This window comes from Squalius cephalus (assembly GCF_949319135.1).
Source record: "Squalius cephalus genome assembly, chromosome: 10".
Lineage (NCBI taxonomy): Eukaryota > Metazoa > Chordata > Actinopteri > Cypriniformes > Leuciscidae > Squalius > Squalius cephalus.
In genome coordinates, this window is record NC_137131.1 from 795,001 (window position 1) to 812,375 (window position 17,375).

The window sequence follows — 17,375 nt, forward strand, 5'->3', positions numbered from 1 at the left end:
TATATAAATAACACATTTTTCTTAAAAATATACATGCATATGTGTGTATTTATAAATGCAAAATAATTATACACAGTTCACACACACATATATTATGTAAACAGAAGCTTTTTGACATAATTTAATGACTTTTAAACCCAAACGCTGCAGGAAAACTGATGCACAAACACTTTCAATTCAAATAACAAAATATATCAGATTGTTCTCATGAGATTTTGCGTATTTGCTATGAAAATAATGTGAAATATAGGCGTGTTTGTGAGCGTTAGATGTCAAATATGAAGAAAAGTGTTGATTTAACCCTTCATATCCTGCACATGATGCTCCCTATGAAGGGTCCGGAGCGGTGGGAGGGATTATTTATTTCGGATGATCCGTTCCGGCATGTTCTCAGTTCGTTCTCACGACACTTTTGGGTGCCAAAGTCTTCCGGATGATTGACGGCAGAATCGGCCAATGAGGTTCCAGTGCCACTCCTGTAGCCCCGCCCACTTCACGTCACTCGTGCGTCAGAGGCGGGAAGGAATGTAAATAACCCTCGTTTCTTTTAAAGTAAATGATGGAGATGTTAAAGAGGAACGCTGTGCTTATGAAGGGCCACGACAGTATTGTGCGATAATGAAACTGAAATAGAGTTTATTTCTACTGTCTGAACACAGAGGAATACGAGGATGAAGAAGGGAAAGAGCATCACAACTACTGATTTTATAATTACTGGAACACACTGATCACTGTATTAACATATTTGCAATAAATTGTATATTTTGTTCAGTTTCTAAACCCCTCTGGTTCTTCTGTCATCAGTGTGTGTGTGTGTGTGTGTGTGTGTGTGTGTGTGTGTTTAGGGAAGTGTCATCACAGTGAGTCAGCACTAAAACCACCAATGAAGAAGAGAGAGTAGAGGAGCACGTGCTGACTGTAAATATTGATTTAGTGTGTTGTTTCAATCTTCTGTGATCCTGAAAACATTAACACAGATCAAACACAACAACACTGTGAAAATGATGAACACTTTACAACTAATGTTAACTAATGAACCTTATTGTTGCTCGTTATGAAATAGGCTTAAGATAAAACAATGAAAAAGATATAAATATTGTAATGGATGTGTATATATCTTAGTCACTTTAACAGCTCAACCTGTTCAACTGCTTGTTTACCCAAATACCTGATCAGCCAATCACAGGGCAGGAACTCAGGCTTTATGATCAGCCAATCACAGGGCAGGAACTCAGGCTTTACGATCAGCCAATCACAGGGCAGGAACTCAGGCTTTACGATCAGCCAATCACAGGGAAGGAACTCAATGACTTTACGCATGTGTGAACATCAAGATCTGCTGACGTTCAGAATGAGGAAGAAAGTGATTTCAGAGACTTTGAACGTGTGTGTTGTCAGACGAGCTGGTCTGTGTTTCAGAAACTGCTGATCGACTGGGTGAGGTCAGAGGTCAGAGGTCAGAGGAGAATGACCTGACTCTGGTTCGGCTGATAGAAAGACAACACTCAAATAATCACTGGTTACAGACGAACTACAGCAGCAGAACACACACACACACACAGTCACACACACACACACACCCCGGTGACACTCACAAATGCACACACACACACACACACACACACACACACTCACTCTCACACACACACACACACACACACACACACACACACCAGTGACACTCACTAACGCACACACACACACACACTGGTGACACACACTCACACACACACACACACACATGCACACACAAACTCACTCATACTCACACACTCTCTTTGAGTTTGTCTGTGTGTTTCAGCATCAGACACTAACTGGTCTTTATTAAACCCCCTCTCTATCTCAAAAAGCAGCAGTGTGTGTGTGTGTGTGTGTGTGTGTGTGTGTGTGTGTGTGTGTGTGTGTGTGTGTTGCTGAGTTTCACCAGTGTGTGAGAGTGTGTGTGTGTGTGTGTGTGTGAGGAGTGTGTGTGTCCGTCGAGTCCTGATGGAGGAATAATCTTCACAGCTCCACCCAAACAGACAATGATGTTTGACACGTATTCACTCACACACACACTCTTTCACAGACACACATCTCTCTCTCACACACACGCACACACACACACACACACACACACACACACACACACACACACACAACCTCTCTCTCTCTCTTTCACACACACACTCTGAGTTTCTCTGTGTGTTTCAGCATCAGACATTGACTAGCCTTTATAAACTATAAACCCCTCTCTAATCTCCTAAAGCAGCAGTGTGTGTGTGTGTGTGTGTGTGTGTGTGTGTGTGTGTGTGTGTGTGTGTGTGAGTGTGTGTGTGTGTGTGTGTGTCCTGATGGTGTAATATCTTCACAGCTCCACCCAAACAGATGATGATGTTTGACATGTATTCACTCACACACACACTCTTTCACAGACACATCTCTCTCTCTCTCTCTCTCTCACACACACACACACACACACACACACACACACACACACACACACACACACACACACACACACACACACACAACCTCTCTCTCTCTCTTTCACACACACACTCTGAGTTTCTCTGTGTGTTTCAGCATCAGACATTGACTAGCCTTTATAAACTATAAACCCCTCTCTAATCTCCTAAAGCAGCAGTGTGTGTGTGTGTGTGTGTGTGTGTGAGTCCTGATGATGTAATAATATCTCCACAGCTCCACCCGAGCAGAAGATGATGTTGTGAACGCCTCAAACTCCCCAGCGTGACGTGACACTTCTTCAGCGAGTGTGAGCTGTCGTCACACTGATCTCTCCATCATGATCTGGGAATATCTCCATCAGTCGTGCTGAAGTCCAGATATTAATGTGTCTTAAACTGTGAAGAAATGCTCTTATAATCTCTTAATAACATCAGTCTCCTTGTGAAAGCATGATGACTGTGCTCTGATTATGTTTTAAAGCTCAACAAGAGTTTCAGTCTCCAACAATATTGCCTAACTCCAGAGGTTTGCTTATGCCAGACATTCAGAACAATATATGAGGGATTTTTAAGACTCGTTGATTAAAAGAGGCATTTCACATGTGATTATCATCGTCAAAGAAATAAAATATGCTACAAAAGATTCTATTTCTAATAAATGCTGTTCTTTTGAACTTTCTATTCATCAAAGAATCCTGAGAAATAAAATGTATCAGTTTCCACAAAAATATGAAGCTGTTTTCAACACTGATAATAATCATAAATGTTTCTTGATCATCAAATCATCATATTAGAGTGATTTCTGAAGGATCATGTGACACTGAAGACTGGAGTAATGATGCTGAACATTCAGCTTTGATCACAGGAATACATTACACTTTACTATATATTCACATAGAGAACAGATGATCTACAACCCCAAATCAGAAAAAGTTGGGACACTGTACAAATTGTGAGTAAAAACAGAATGCAATGAAAATAAAATTTCAATATTTTATTCAAAATACAACATAGATGACATCAAATGTTTAAACTGAGAAAATGTATCATTTTAAGGGAAAAATAAGTTGATTTTAAATTTCATGGCATCTACACATCTCAAAAAAGTTGGGACAAGGCCATGTTTCCCACTGTGTGGCATCCCCTCTTCTTTTTATAACAGTCTGCAAACGTCTGGGGACTGAGGAGACAAGGTGCTCAAGTTTAGGAATAGGAATGTTGTCCCATTCTTGTCTAATACAGGCTTCTAGTTGCTCAACTGTCTTGGGTCTTCTTTGTCATCTTCCTCTTGATGATGCACCAAATGTTTCTATGGGTGAAAGATCTGGACTGCAGGCTGGTCATTTCAGTACCCGGATCCTCCTTCTACGCAGCCATGATATTGTAATTGATGCAGTATATGGTCTGGCATTGTCATGTTGGAAAATGCAAGGTCTTCCCTGAAAGAGACGACGTCTGGATGGGAGCATATGTTGTTCTAGAACTTGGATACACCTTTCAGCATTGATGGTGTGTCCAGATGTGTAATCTACCCATGCCACACGCACTCATGCAACCCCATACCATCAGAGATGCAGGCTTCTGAACTGAGCGCTGATAACAACTTGGGCTGTCCTTGTCCTCTTTAGTCTGGATGACATGGCGTCCCAGTTTTCCAAAAAGAACTTCAAATTTTGATTCGTCTGACCACAGAACAGTTTTCCACTTTGCCACAGTCCATTTTTAATGAGCCTTGGCCCAGAGAAAACGCCTGCGCTTCTGGATCCTGTTTAGATATGGCTTCTGTTTTGACCTATAGAGTTTTAGCCGGCAACGGCGAATGGCACGGTGGATTGTGTTCACCGACAATGCTTTCTGGAAGTATTCCTGAGCCCATGTTGTGATTTCCATTACAGTAGCATTCCTGTATGTGATGCAGTGCCGTCTAAGGGCCCGAAGATCACGGGCATCCAGTATGGTTTTCCGGCCCTTACGCACAGAGATTGTTCCAGATTCTCTGAATCTTTGGATGATATTATGCACTGTAGATGATGATAACTTCAAACTCTTTGCAATTTTTCTCTGAGAAACTCCTTTCTGATATTGCTCCACTATTTTTCGCCGCAGCATTGGGGGAATTGGTGATCCTCTGCCCATCTTGACTTCTGAGAGACACTGCCACTCTGAGAGGCTCTTTTTATACCCAATCATGTGGCCAATTGACCTAATAAGTTGCTAATTGGTCCTCCAGCTGTTCCTTATGTGTACATTTATCTTTTCCGGCCTCTTATTGCTACCTGTCCCAACTTTTCTGGAATGTGTAGCTCTCATGAAATCCAAAATGAGCCAATATTTGGCATGACATTTCAAAATGTCTCACTTTCAACATTTGATATGTTATCTATATTCTATTGTGAATAAAATATAAGTTTATGAGATTTGTAAATTATTCCATTCCTTTTTTACTCACAATTTGTACAGTGTCCCAACTTTTCCTGATTTGGGGTTGTATATTAGAATAATATTTCACTGTTTTTACTGTATTTTTGATCAAATAAATGATAAAAAATAATGCATAAATATAATTTAGTATCATAAAATATAAAAAAATATTAAATAAAACACATTATCGAACTAAAACATAGTACAATAATTTCATTGGGGAAAAGGGTCATTTTTGACCGACACGTGAATAGTAGAACAAAATTAATGATGCACATTTAAAACATTTCATACTAAATCTTCAGTCATTTCCTCTGAATCAGGAATAAACGTCCAATGTCACAGTGAATCATCATCATAAGTTTATTGTGCACAAAAGTCGCATAACACGCTGATCAGCCGCTTCAGTGTCGCTTCTATGACGACACACGTCAATCAATCACTGTCACCGACGCAAACTCACTGAGTCACTCTCACGAACTGCTTACACACACTTACCTAACTATTTTTACTCCCAAGACTGGTTCATTTAAACCCACTTAAAGTTACATAAAAGTCTCCTTTGGATCCGAAATGAACTTGTCTGTCGTGTTCCAGCACGAATGAGTTGTTATTAGTGTTTGCAATGTAAACAGTTCATCATCAGTTTGTTTTTCATGGCTCTTTTCCAACATTAGAGCTCTTTATGAGGAATAATCCCTGCAATCATCACTCGATCTGATCTGTGTGTATGTCTTATTTAAAAAGGAAGAATGCACGTCCGATTATGAATTATGAATGATATTGTTGGCATTGCTCAGGATGAACTTCACTCTGGACAGTTTGCCTACTATGATTAGCATGTCAAGACGGATAGTTTTACAACCTTTCACTGGATCTCAAAGAGCAAAAGGACAGTTTCCACACGATAATATTTCACTGTAAACCAAACATCTAACGTTACATCGTTCCTGTGCGTGAGACGCTTTCATGCGAGAATTGATGCGCACGTTTAGTGCGTTATTATTCCCCAATAATTGTCGGTGTTGTTTTGAAGCAGCTCGTGATATTGTCGGATGAAGGCGGGTCTTCACGAACTGATCCCAGATCAGCTGAGGCGTCGCAGTCTGCACGCTCGGGTCATATTTAGCGTTATTCCCGTGCATGTCGAACGATGTTTCACTGTCGGAGGAACGTTTCGGGAGCGTCTTTGATCCTGCAGCGGTTAAACTTCTCCGGAACGCTTCAACTTCACGCGAGCGGCTCCCGTGCGATGCGATGCTGGCGTGTTTACCGGGGATTAAACGCAAGCAAAGCCAATGTTTTATTATTCCGTCAATGTTCACGTGAGATTCCGTTCGGAACGTCGTCGGGTTTAGTTGTTGCACGCGCGCGAATGGCGGCGTTTGTTTTGAACGCGACGCCGCGACGAGAATACAGCGACATCTTGAAATCACCCAATGAACTTGAATCGTTTTTATCGGTTCGTTCTTCTTCAGCTGCTGTCATGATGATGCAAACGAGACGATCGACCACGACGCCCGAGAAAACGCGAGATGAACGCGCCGCTAATATTCAAACGGTACGTCACAGTTACGAAACCGACTGGTAAATATAATTTATTTATTGTGCATTAATGTTTACAGGTGGATACGGCAGGTGTTTATCTTGTGTGCAGAACGCTTGTGTTGTTTCTGTTCATACGCTCTTTGTTCCGTTCTGAGTGTTTAAAATAGTGAAAGGTGTGTTTTGCATGTTTGTGTTTGTTCTTCTGTCACGTGGTTACTCTTGTCATCAGAGTTTATGCGCTTTGTTGTCGTTTTTACTTCCTCTGTCTTGATACAGAAACTCTTCTTCGAAGTTACTCTGTTTACTATGGTAACGTTACACTGATGCTTATGTATTCTGTATGTCTTCTGTAGCCTATAGTGCATTCCTCTGTTCGTGTAACATCAAAGAATACCATAGTATTATTCTGGCTTTCATGCTGTGTGTTTATCTGGCATAGATCTGTGTGTGTGTGTGTGTGTGTGTGTGTCATCATGTTTCAGTAGTTCTGCTTAACCAGCTGATGTAGTATTCATCTTTCACTTTCACTGGAATGTCAAACTAGAAGGAAGATCATTCCTGATGAAGCTGCTATTCATGTTTCTGTGTGTGTGTGTGTGTGTGTGTGTGAGAGAGAGAGAGAGAGAGAGAGAGAGAGAGAGTGAGTGACTAATGCAGTCTCCTTTTTCATCAAGTAAATATTGAGCTTGTGCATCATTCTCAAATTTGAAGTTAGGAAACTTCAAATTACACAAATTACACACAAATTACAAGCAGAGATTAATAAATAACAAAGTAATTATTCAATAACAGTAGTATTCAGAGCTTCAAGGCGTTGTCAGTTCGGTGTTCAAGCGCTGACTGAAACACATCTCTCTCTCTCTCTCTCTCTCTCTCTCTCTCTCTCTCTCTCTCTCTCTCTCTCTCTCTCTCTCTCTCTCTCTCTCTCTCTCTCTCTCTCTCTCTCTGTGTGTGTGTGTGTGTGTGTGTGTGTGTGTGTGTGTGTGTGTGAGAGAGAGACTGTAGGTCTGTAGGACTGATCTCTCAGGCCTTGACTGTTATTTGTTCTCATTATTTGCTGGGGTCAGCGGAGCGTCTGGCGTGTGTCCACGGGTTTTGTTGGATTAGAGTGTGTGTTTGTAGAGTCACACACACGTCATCTGTTCCCTCCCTCTGGCTTTAGCTTTATAAACTCTATTTTTAGCAATTCTAATGCAGCAGTCAGAAAATAATGCTAGAAAATAACAATCACACACATTCTGGAGACCAAGACCGGGTTGCAAACTTCATACACACACACACACACACACACACACACACACACACACACACACACACACACACACACACACACACACACTTATATATATATGTATATGTATGTGTGTGTCTGTATTCATATATTACACACACACACACACACACACACATATATATAACCCACACACACATACAAACATACATATACACACACAGACACATATATATACACACGCAAATACACACAGACACATATACACACACACATATATATATATATATACACACACACACACACATATATATATATATATATATATATATATATATATAACACACACTGTGTTTTTGTGTGTAATGTCTCACTCAGCTCCTCCAGATGAATGTGTGTAGATTATGATGTTGTGCGTCTGTTTCGTCGTCAAACAATCTTATCTTACACAACACACCATTGTGTCTGTTTGAACGTTGGCATGTTGCCCTACACACACACACACGCACACACACACACACACACTCGTCACGCACGGCTGCTGTCTCTATGGAAATGAAAAGCCTGTATTCTTCGTGAATGTTGGAGGTTGAATAAGGTCAGATTTTGGGCTCGACACAATCACTGGTGTCACATGCGCATGAACACACACACGCTTTGATTGAAGTTTCCAGTGTGAACCTCGTCCGTCTGCAGCTTTAGATCTCACACATCAAATCTACGGGACGATTGGACCTAAAATTAGATCTTACATTCCATCCGATGTTTATTTCTGAGTCCTCGCTCACGCCGTTCTCAGCAGAACTTCAGTCATTGGCTCCTGGAGCAGTCACTCCAGAGCTTCTGCGCTCTGATTGGCTGAGGACTGGTGTTAAGCCCCTCCCACTGAGGCCTTTTGGCAGCTTTCACAGCTTTTTAAATCTTTGAATCATTTGGTATTTCACTAAATACAGTCACGGATATGTGTGTGTGAATTCATGACCATGATTCAAACTACATCATATGAGACTAATTCAAATTCTGCAAAGACATTATTATTTTTTTGTGTTTTTCTTCTTCTTCTTCTTCTTCTTCTTCTTCTTCTTCTTCTCCAAAGTGAATCGCTTTTTAGAGGGCCTAAACATGCTCGAAAACTCATGAAACTTTGCACACGCTTCAGAAGTGGTGAAAATTTACGTGTGATATGGTTTTCAGAATTGGGTGTGGCAAAATGGCTTAATTTAGTTTCACGTACAGGTATGCAATTCGGTACATACATGTAATGACCCAATACCTACAAAAAACATGTATTTCCTGATGTTGTACTTTAACGAACTCCTCTTACAGTTTTGATCTGATCCTCTTCAAATTTGGTGAGTGTAATCTTAAGGCCTTTGAGACGTTAAATTGCGAAGAACTTGAGTTTACGTCGAAGGGTGTGTCCTAGGCGGCCTGACAAATGTAGATGTGCACACCCAATTTCAGCCTTTTGGTGATTATGCATGATCAGATAAGTTCTATATTAAAGTTGCTTGCAGTTCCGATGTTGCTAGGCAACCACACACAGCCTGCAGTAACTCAGGCGTACAATGTCCAATCTGCCCCAAACTTCACATGTTTGATAAGAGTCCTGTCCTGAACACATGACCATCCTCAAATTCGGTTATAGTAATAGCGCCACCTGCTGGTAGCAGGAAATGTGGTAAATACAAATTATTTTAACATAATCCTCCTATATTTACATATACTGCCCACCGTGCTCTGTGTTCCTAAAGCCGCCCGGTGGCGGTGGCACTTGTGCGAGGGCCCTTTTCATCGCTGCTTGCAGCTTTAATTTTTGATATATTTTTGATAATTTTGTATCAGTATTTTTGAGTATTGTGTATCAGTATTAGTTTTTTTTGTATCAATATTTTTTGGTATATATTTTTTTAGTGTTTTTTTTAATCTGTATATTTTTAGTATTTTGTATCATTATATTATTTTTTTTGTATTGTATCAGTATTTTGTGTCAGTATTTTTTGATATTTTTATAATTTTGTATCAGTATTTGTTTGACTGATCAAAATCTATTAAATCTCTTGTTGAACTCTCCCATCAGGATCACGTGACGTCAGAAGGTCAAGGGTCAGACGGGAAGCTCAGTCGGACACAGCAGCTCCGGAAGGTGTTTAAGGAATACGGTGCCGTTGGCGTCTCCTTCCACATCGGAATCTCCCTCATGTCTCTGGGAATATTCTACCTCTGCGTGTCCAGGTGAGATTCAGGCCTTCAGTATTAATTTCACTAAACTACAGTCACGGATATGTGTGTGTGAATGAATGAGCTTTATTTCTAATAACGATTGTTTCAAAGCAGCTTCACAGTTATGAACAGGAATAGAACAGAATCAATGATACAAACTACATCATATATGATATGAGACTAATAAAAATGATTTTTGTATCTGTATTTTTATATTATTATTATTATTATTATTATTATTAATTTTATAAAAAAAATGTATCTGTATATTTTTTGTATTTTGTATCATTATATTCATTGTTTTTTGTTTTTTTTGTATTGTATCAGTATTTTTGAGTATTTTGTGTCAGTATTTTTTGGTGTTTTTTTAGTATTTTGTATCAGTATATTTTGGTGTTATATGAGAGAAATTAAAATTCTGCTGTAAAGACATTATTCAGATGATTTATTTAGAATATTTTTTTATGTAATAGTCTACTATTAGTACAGTAAGAATCTGTACTAATGTGACAAACCTGTAAATCATCTACAGTTTGCTTTATAAAATGTTACTTGAAGAATTGTTTATTGCTATGATTCTTATTAATGTAATTATTTATTGCACTTTGTTGTCATTCTGCTCGTTCTGCCAGTTTATAAAGTAATAAACCACTTGTAGGTTGACAGTAATAGTTAATAATACAAGTATGTCCACATTCACATACTGTAAAGCGATATATATATATATATATATATATATATATATATATATATATATATATATATATATATATATATATATATATATATATATCAACTGCTTGATTGTTTATATAGTCTCAAAATGTATATTATCGTCCAGCTCTAATCTGATAAATGCAGCAATAAGCCATGAAGACATTATAAACATTATCATCATGATTTTCTGTAAATCTGCTTTGAAACTTTGCGTACTGTGAAAAAACCCCAATACCAATACGTTTGACGACTTTATGTGATAGATTGATATATTAAATGATTCTGGCAATGTTTGTCCAGATTTACCCTTGACCAGCACTTTTATTACTAGATATTAATTATATTTATTTTGTATCAGTGTTTGTTTTGAGTATTTGTATTAGTGTTTATGAATAGATTTTTGGGTGTTTTGTATCAGTATTTTTGGCTATTTGTTAGTATTTTGTATCAGTATTTCTTTAGTATTTTATAATCAGTATTTTTGTATATTTTGTATCTGTATTTTTTGGTATCTTTTTCAGAATAAAAAAAAAAATACTGATACAAAATTCTGAACAAGATACCAAAGAATACAGATACAAAACACACAAAAAGTACTGATACAGTGTTTTGTGTCAGTATTTTGTATTAATATTTTTTTAGTATATTTCTTTGTATTTTGTATCAGTATTTTTGTGTATTTTGCATCTGTATTTTTTGGTATTTTTTTCAGTGTTTTTTATCAGTTTTCTGGCATTTTTTTTGTATTTTGTATCGGTATTTTTTTTAGTGTTTTGTATCAGTATTTTTTCCTGTATTTTTTAGTATTTTGTATCAGTTTTTTGTGCATATTTTTCAGTATTTTTTTGGTGTGGTTTTTTTTAGTATTTTGAATCAGTATTTTTGAGTATTGTGTATCAGTATTATTTTTTGTATCAGTATTTTTTTGTGTTTTTTTAGTATCTTTTTTAGTATTTTTTGTATTTTTTGTTATTCTGTATCAGTATTTTTTTGTATTTTATATCAGTATTTCTTTTTAGTATTTTCCACCAGTATTAGTAATTTGTATCAGTATTTTTCGGTGTATTTTTTTGTATTTTGAATTAGTATGTTTGGTGTATTTTTTGTATTTTATATCAGTTTTTTTTTTTTATTTGTGTCAGTATTTTTGTGCATTTTTTTGTATTTTTTGTATTGTGTCAGTATTTTTCATTATTTTGTGTCAGTACTTTTTTAATCAGTATGTTTTAATATTTTGTATCAATATTTTTCATTTTGTATCGGTTTTTTGTATCAGTATTTTTTGTATTTTGCATCAATATTTTTTTGTACCGATACATTTTTTAAATATTTTGTATCGGTATTATTTCGTATTTTTCAGTATTTTGTGTCAGGTTTTTTTTTGTAATTTGTATCAGTATTCTTTGGTTTTTTGTTTGTTTTTTGTATCAGTATTTTTTGTATTATCAGTATTCAGTATTTTGTATTGCATCAGTATTTTGTGTCAGTATTTTGTGTCAGTATTTTTTTTTTTTTTGTATTTTGTATCAGTTTTTTTGTATTGCATCAGTATTTTTCATTATTTTGTGTCTGTATTTTTTTTTGGTATTTTTAGTGTTTTGTATCAGTATTTTTTGTATTGAGTCAGTATTTTTCTGTATTTTTTGTCAGTATTTCTTGGTATTTGGCATCAATTTTTTGTTATTTTGTATCAATATTTTTCATTTTATATATTTTTTTGTATTTTGTATCAATATTTTTTATTTTGTATCTTTTTTTGTGGTATTGTGTATTTTGTATCAGGTTTTTTTTTTTGGTATTTTTCAGTATTTTGTATCAGTATTTTTTGTATTGAGTCAGTAGTTTTCTGTATTTTGTGTCAGTATTTTTTGGTATTTGGCATCAATTTTCTTTGTTATTTTGTATCAATATTTTTCATTTTTCATTTTTTTTTTGCATTTTGTATCAGTATTTTTTGTATTTTGTATCAATATTTTTTTCAGTTTTCTATTTTGTATTGGTATTTTTTTGTATTTTGTATTGGTATTATTTATTTTTATTTTATTTTTATCAATATTTTTTATTTTGTATCGTTTTTTGTGGTATTGTGTATTTTGTATCAGGATTTATTTTTGTTGGTATTTTTTAGTATTTTGTGTCAGTATTTTTTGTATTGTGTCAGTATTTTGTATAATTGTTTGGTATATTTTTTGCAGTACTTTGTATCAGTATGTTTTGGTATATATATATATATTTTTTAGTGTTTTGTATTGTTGTTTTATTATTTTCTATCAATATTTTTGGAGTATTTTGTATTAGTATTTTGTACCATTATTTTTTTGTTATTCTGTATCAATTTTTTTTATATCAGTATTTCTTAGTATTTTATATCAGTATATTATGGTGGTTTTTATTATTTTTGTATCTATTTTTTATTTTTTTATTTTGTATCAATATTTTTTAGTATTTTCTATCAGTATTTTTTTAATCAGTATTTGTTTTAGTATTTTGGAGTATTTTGTATCAGTATTTTGGAGTATTTTGTATCAGTATTTTTGGTGGGGTTTTTTGTATTTTGTATCAATATATTTTGTTATTTTGCTTCAGTATTACAGTTTTTTCCGATTGCTAAACGACAGTGAGCACAACTGGAGCTACATGTGCAAAACTCTAACTACAGTCTGCACTACCAACAATCACCTGAGCTAAACAGTTCACATCACCTGCAAAACTCACTCCAAGCAACACAACTCTGAACACACGGCTCAAAACAGGCTGAGTGCAGCCAAACACTATACACAACCCTCACTGAGATAACACACACTGTCACTCAGAACACACTGAGAGTAAAAACACTAGCATCAAACACCAATGCAGAAAATACAAACTTTTCATCTTTACAGTTTGAACTATTTCAGTGACTTCATACAAAGTAATATTTTCTTCAAAGAAAAGAGTGACATTCTTTCACATGATTTATTTAAATTTTTAGAACATAACAATTCTTTAAGGTAAATGAAAATTAGCAGTTTGCTTCAATAGTCTGTAGTAATTTATGGAATTACAGTAATGAGAAAAAAAAGGTAGAAACTAAAAGTGCATACTGTAATTTGAACAAATAATCAAATAAACAAGACACCTGCTTAGGCTTTCAGCTGAGATTGCAATCAGCAGTGTTTGAAAGGCACAAGGCTGAAATCTATTCTGTTTTGAATGTGTGGTTCACAGTTTTGACAGCAGTGTGTTAGCATTTGAACAAAGTGCTGTAAATCCACAGTGTTGTGCAGGTTGTGGTTAAAGTCATGGGATAAGTGTGTAGAGTTTTGAAAACTGTGTTCAAGCAATGAGAAACGAACTAGAGTTTGGTCCACATGAACTGCTGCTGTGCAGACTGGAGTTAGAGTTTTGCACATGTGACTCCAGTTGTGCCCACTGTCGTTTAGCAATCGAAAAAAACTAGTATTTTGTATCAAGAGTTTTTGGAGTATTTTTTTTAGTATTTTGTATCAATATTTTTTATTTGTATCAGTGTTTTTTAGTATTTTGTATCCAGTATTTTTTTGTGTTTTTTAGCATTTTGTATCAGTATTCTGTGGTGTTTTTATAATTTTTTTTTTATCAATATTTTTTGTTATCTTGTATCAGTATTTTTTAGTATTTTGTATTAGTATTTTTGGTAGTATTTATGTGTCACTATTTTTTATTATTTTGTATCATTATTTTTTTATGTCAGTATTTTTTTGTATATTTTAAATCAGGGTTTTGGGGTATTTTTTGAGTATTTTCTATCTGTTTTTTTGGGTATTTTTTGAGTATTTTTTTATTAGCATTTTTTGGTATTCTTTTAGTATTTTGTATCAGTATTAGTATTTTTGTATCTTTTTTTATAATACATATTTCTTTTTGTAAATGTGCAAATTGGCCTGTAGATTCATAACGTTTTTGTTGTTTTTTTGTCTGAGTGTGAAAAGAATTGATATAAATTGAAAGATGTTTTGGTTAAATGCATTTATCCCACACAGACACATCCTCAAATCACTTTCTCAAAACTCTTCACACAGTGATCTAAGTATTGAATCCCGCTGTAATAAAGTAATATATGACTGGTGTTGTGTGTGTGTGTGTGTGTGTGTGTTCTCAGCGGGCTGGACGTGGCGTCTCTGCTGTGTAAGCTGGGCTTCAGTGAGTCGGTGGTTCAGTCTAAGATGGCCGCCGGCACGAGCACGTTTGTTCTGGCGTACGCCGTACACAAGCTCTTCGCCCCGCTGCGCATCAGCGTCACACTGGTGTGTGTGCCGTTCATCGTGAGACACCTCAGGAAGACGGGACTCTTCAAAGCCAGAACATCCGGCCCGTGAGCCTCAGATACACACACTCAACCCTTCATAAGCTTCTCTAGATGCCTTCTCAGAGCATTTCACTGATACTGAACTCACTACAGTAACTGGGAGATCTAACACATAATGCATCCGTGCATTTATTAGGCGTACAGTACCTCTTGTGGACGGATGATGGTAACGTCAGGTTCTGCTGCGTGTGCATTCACATCAACGACTCAGAACATGATGATCTTCCTCAGTAAAACCACTGACACTGAGGGAGATCATGATGTTCTGCAGTGAATCCTGATGAACTTGGAGTGCCTCGTTTGTTCTTTCATGAATGTTCTTTAGTTTTAACCTTTGCAATCCTTGAATGAGGTCGAGATTATATCAACTGTGATTTTTGTAAGTGTAGAATTGAACCGTTGATGAAGGATTGGTTTGTCTTTTTGTAAGACAGTTGCATTAATTTAATTCGCACTAATGCTAACAATGGATTTTCAGGACATTTTTGTGTGTATGTTAATTATATTGAAACTCTGATTGTGTAATATTGCACAGACAATGTTATATTTGACTACATATAATTATAAAATAAAATATTTGCCCAATAATGACTAGCCAGATTGTGATTTTTGCATAAATGCTTTTTGATCATGTGATTATTTGACCTTTCATGATTATTTATGACTCTTCTGATCCTCATCATCATATTTGAACCATCAAAATTAAAAAATGCTGCATAATGTAATGATTCTGATGTAATGTGATGTCGTCTCAGTCTGGTACTGTAGGTGGCGCTGCAGTCACATTAAAACACAGGACAAACATTGTGCAAAATGTTTTGCAAGATTTGAGGTGGGATGTGAGATCATCACAAAGATATGATATGTTTGTGTTTTATTGTTATTTTGAAGCACTTTTATTTTTCACAAACTCACATAGCATTTTTTAGGTAATTATTATTTACTCAAAACATGCGAGCTCATCCTTACAAGATTAGACAACTCAAAAAAATATTCTTTATTATATTTACTTGCTAAAAGTGCTTTGAATTTACACAAATCACGTCATCATATAATTCATAAATGTGTGCATTATGACCTTCCTTGAGATAATGAAGGACAATAAAGAAGAATTATGAATGTTTTGCGGGGGTGTCTGTATTTATGTATTTACACACATTGCACAAAAGGAAACTACAGTCATAAACCGCAACATTAAGTCTGTTTGTGCTCATTATATCAGCAATATCATAAAAACTGATGTTTGATACTGTGCGAGACAAAATATACCAATGTATCTCAAAGTTCACACAAAAATGTGTTTTTTCAGTGAAACTGCTGGTTTGAAACACACAGCTGTAACAATCAAAACCCATCAGCAGAAAATAAATACATGATCGAAATGTTTTTAACCAGAAACAGGATTGTTGTGATGAAGAGTTTAGCACACGAGCTTCATCGATGTGTGTGTGTGTGTGTGTGTGTGTGTGTGTGTGTGTGTGTGTGTTCCGTCAGTCATCAGCAGGTGTCAGTGTTTCATCACAACAATCAGAGTTTCTGAATATTATATTCCTCTGTGCGGAGAATCAAGAACGAATGTGTTTATAATAGAAAGACACTCTGATATTAATTCCTGCAGGATGATATCAGTTTAGCATATTTATTATATAAAAGAACATTATACATCATAGTTAATACTGATTTAATGACTCCAGCTTAATTATGCTCATCTTCAGAGTATATTTATTTACAATATTGATCTTTCTTTATTGCACTCTATGCACGAGTTCAAAGGTAATTTCTATTTCTACAGGCTTTATACAGAACAGAACATTTCACAGCAGAGTCACAGTAAAAGACACATGAACATATTAGACATTAATGATGCAAACTCCATTCAGTTTCAAAATAAGTAAAATTCATGAAAAAGCTAAAACTTGGTTGCACTTTTTAAGGTGTCTCTGTTACAGTGCAATTTTGCATAATTTACAGATATTACTATAGTTATAGTGAGGACACTGTGAAATAAAGTGTTAAACATATATAGATTCAAATAAAATGCAGAAGACAATGTGAGGCAGCTGATCTACACACACATACACATACATGTATACACACATACATACATACATACATACACATACACTCACCTAAATGATTATTAGGAACACCTGTTCAATTTCTCATTAATGCAATTATCTAATCAACCAATCACATGGCAGTTGCTTCAATGCATTTAGGGGTGTGGTCCTGGTCAAGACAATCTCCTGAACTCCAAACTGAATGTCAGAATGGGAAAGAAAGGTGATTTAAGCAATTTTGAGCGTGACATGGTTGTTGGTGCCAGACGGGCCGGTCTGAGTATTTCACAATCTGCTCAGTTACTGGGATTTTCACGCACAACCATTTCTAGGGTTTACAAAGAATGGTGTGAAAAGGGAAAAACATCCAGTATGCGGCAGTCCTGTGGGCGAAAATGCCT

The 17,375-nt window shown here is 35.8% G+C and overlaps 1 protein-coding gene across 1 annotated transcript; it reads left to right on the forward strand.

The window, feature by feature from the left end:
- The first annotated feature begins 867 nt into the window (after positions 1 to 867).
- On the forward strand, positions 868 to 16,037 carry fam210b (family with sequence similarity 210 member B). The gene is made up of 3 exons (XM_079883585.1): positions 868 to 918; positions 9,728 to 9,882; positions 14,708 to 16,037. The coding sequence occupies exons 2-3, from the start codon at positions 9,848 to 9,850 to the stop codon at positions 14,922 to 14,924; spliced, it is 252 nt and encodes an 83-aa protein (XP_079739711.1). The 5' UTR covers positions 868 to 918; positions 9,728 to 9,847; the 3' UTR covers positions 14,925 to 16,037.
- Positions 16,038 to 17,375: the final 1,338 nt, after the last annotated feature.

Coding starts and splice junctions, on each gene's coding strand:
- fam210b (XM_079883585.1), top strand. CDS start 9,848: ATGTCTCTGGGAATATTCTACCTCTGCGTGTCCAG. Junction 9,883..14,707: donor TTCTACCTCTGCGTGTCCAG/GTGAGATTCAGG, acceptor GTGTGTTCTCAG/CGGGCTGGACGTGGCGTCTC.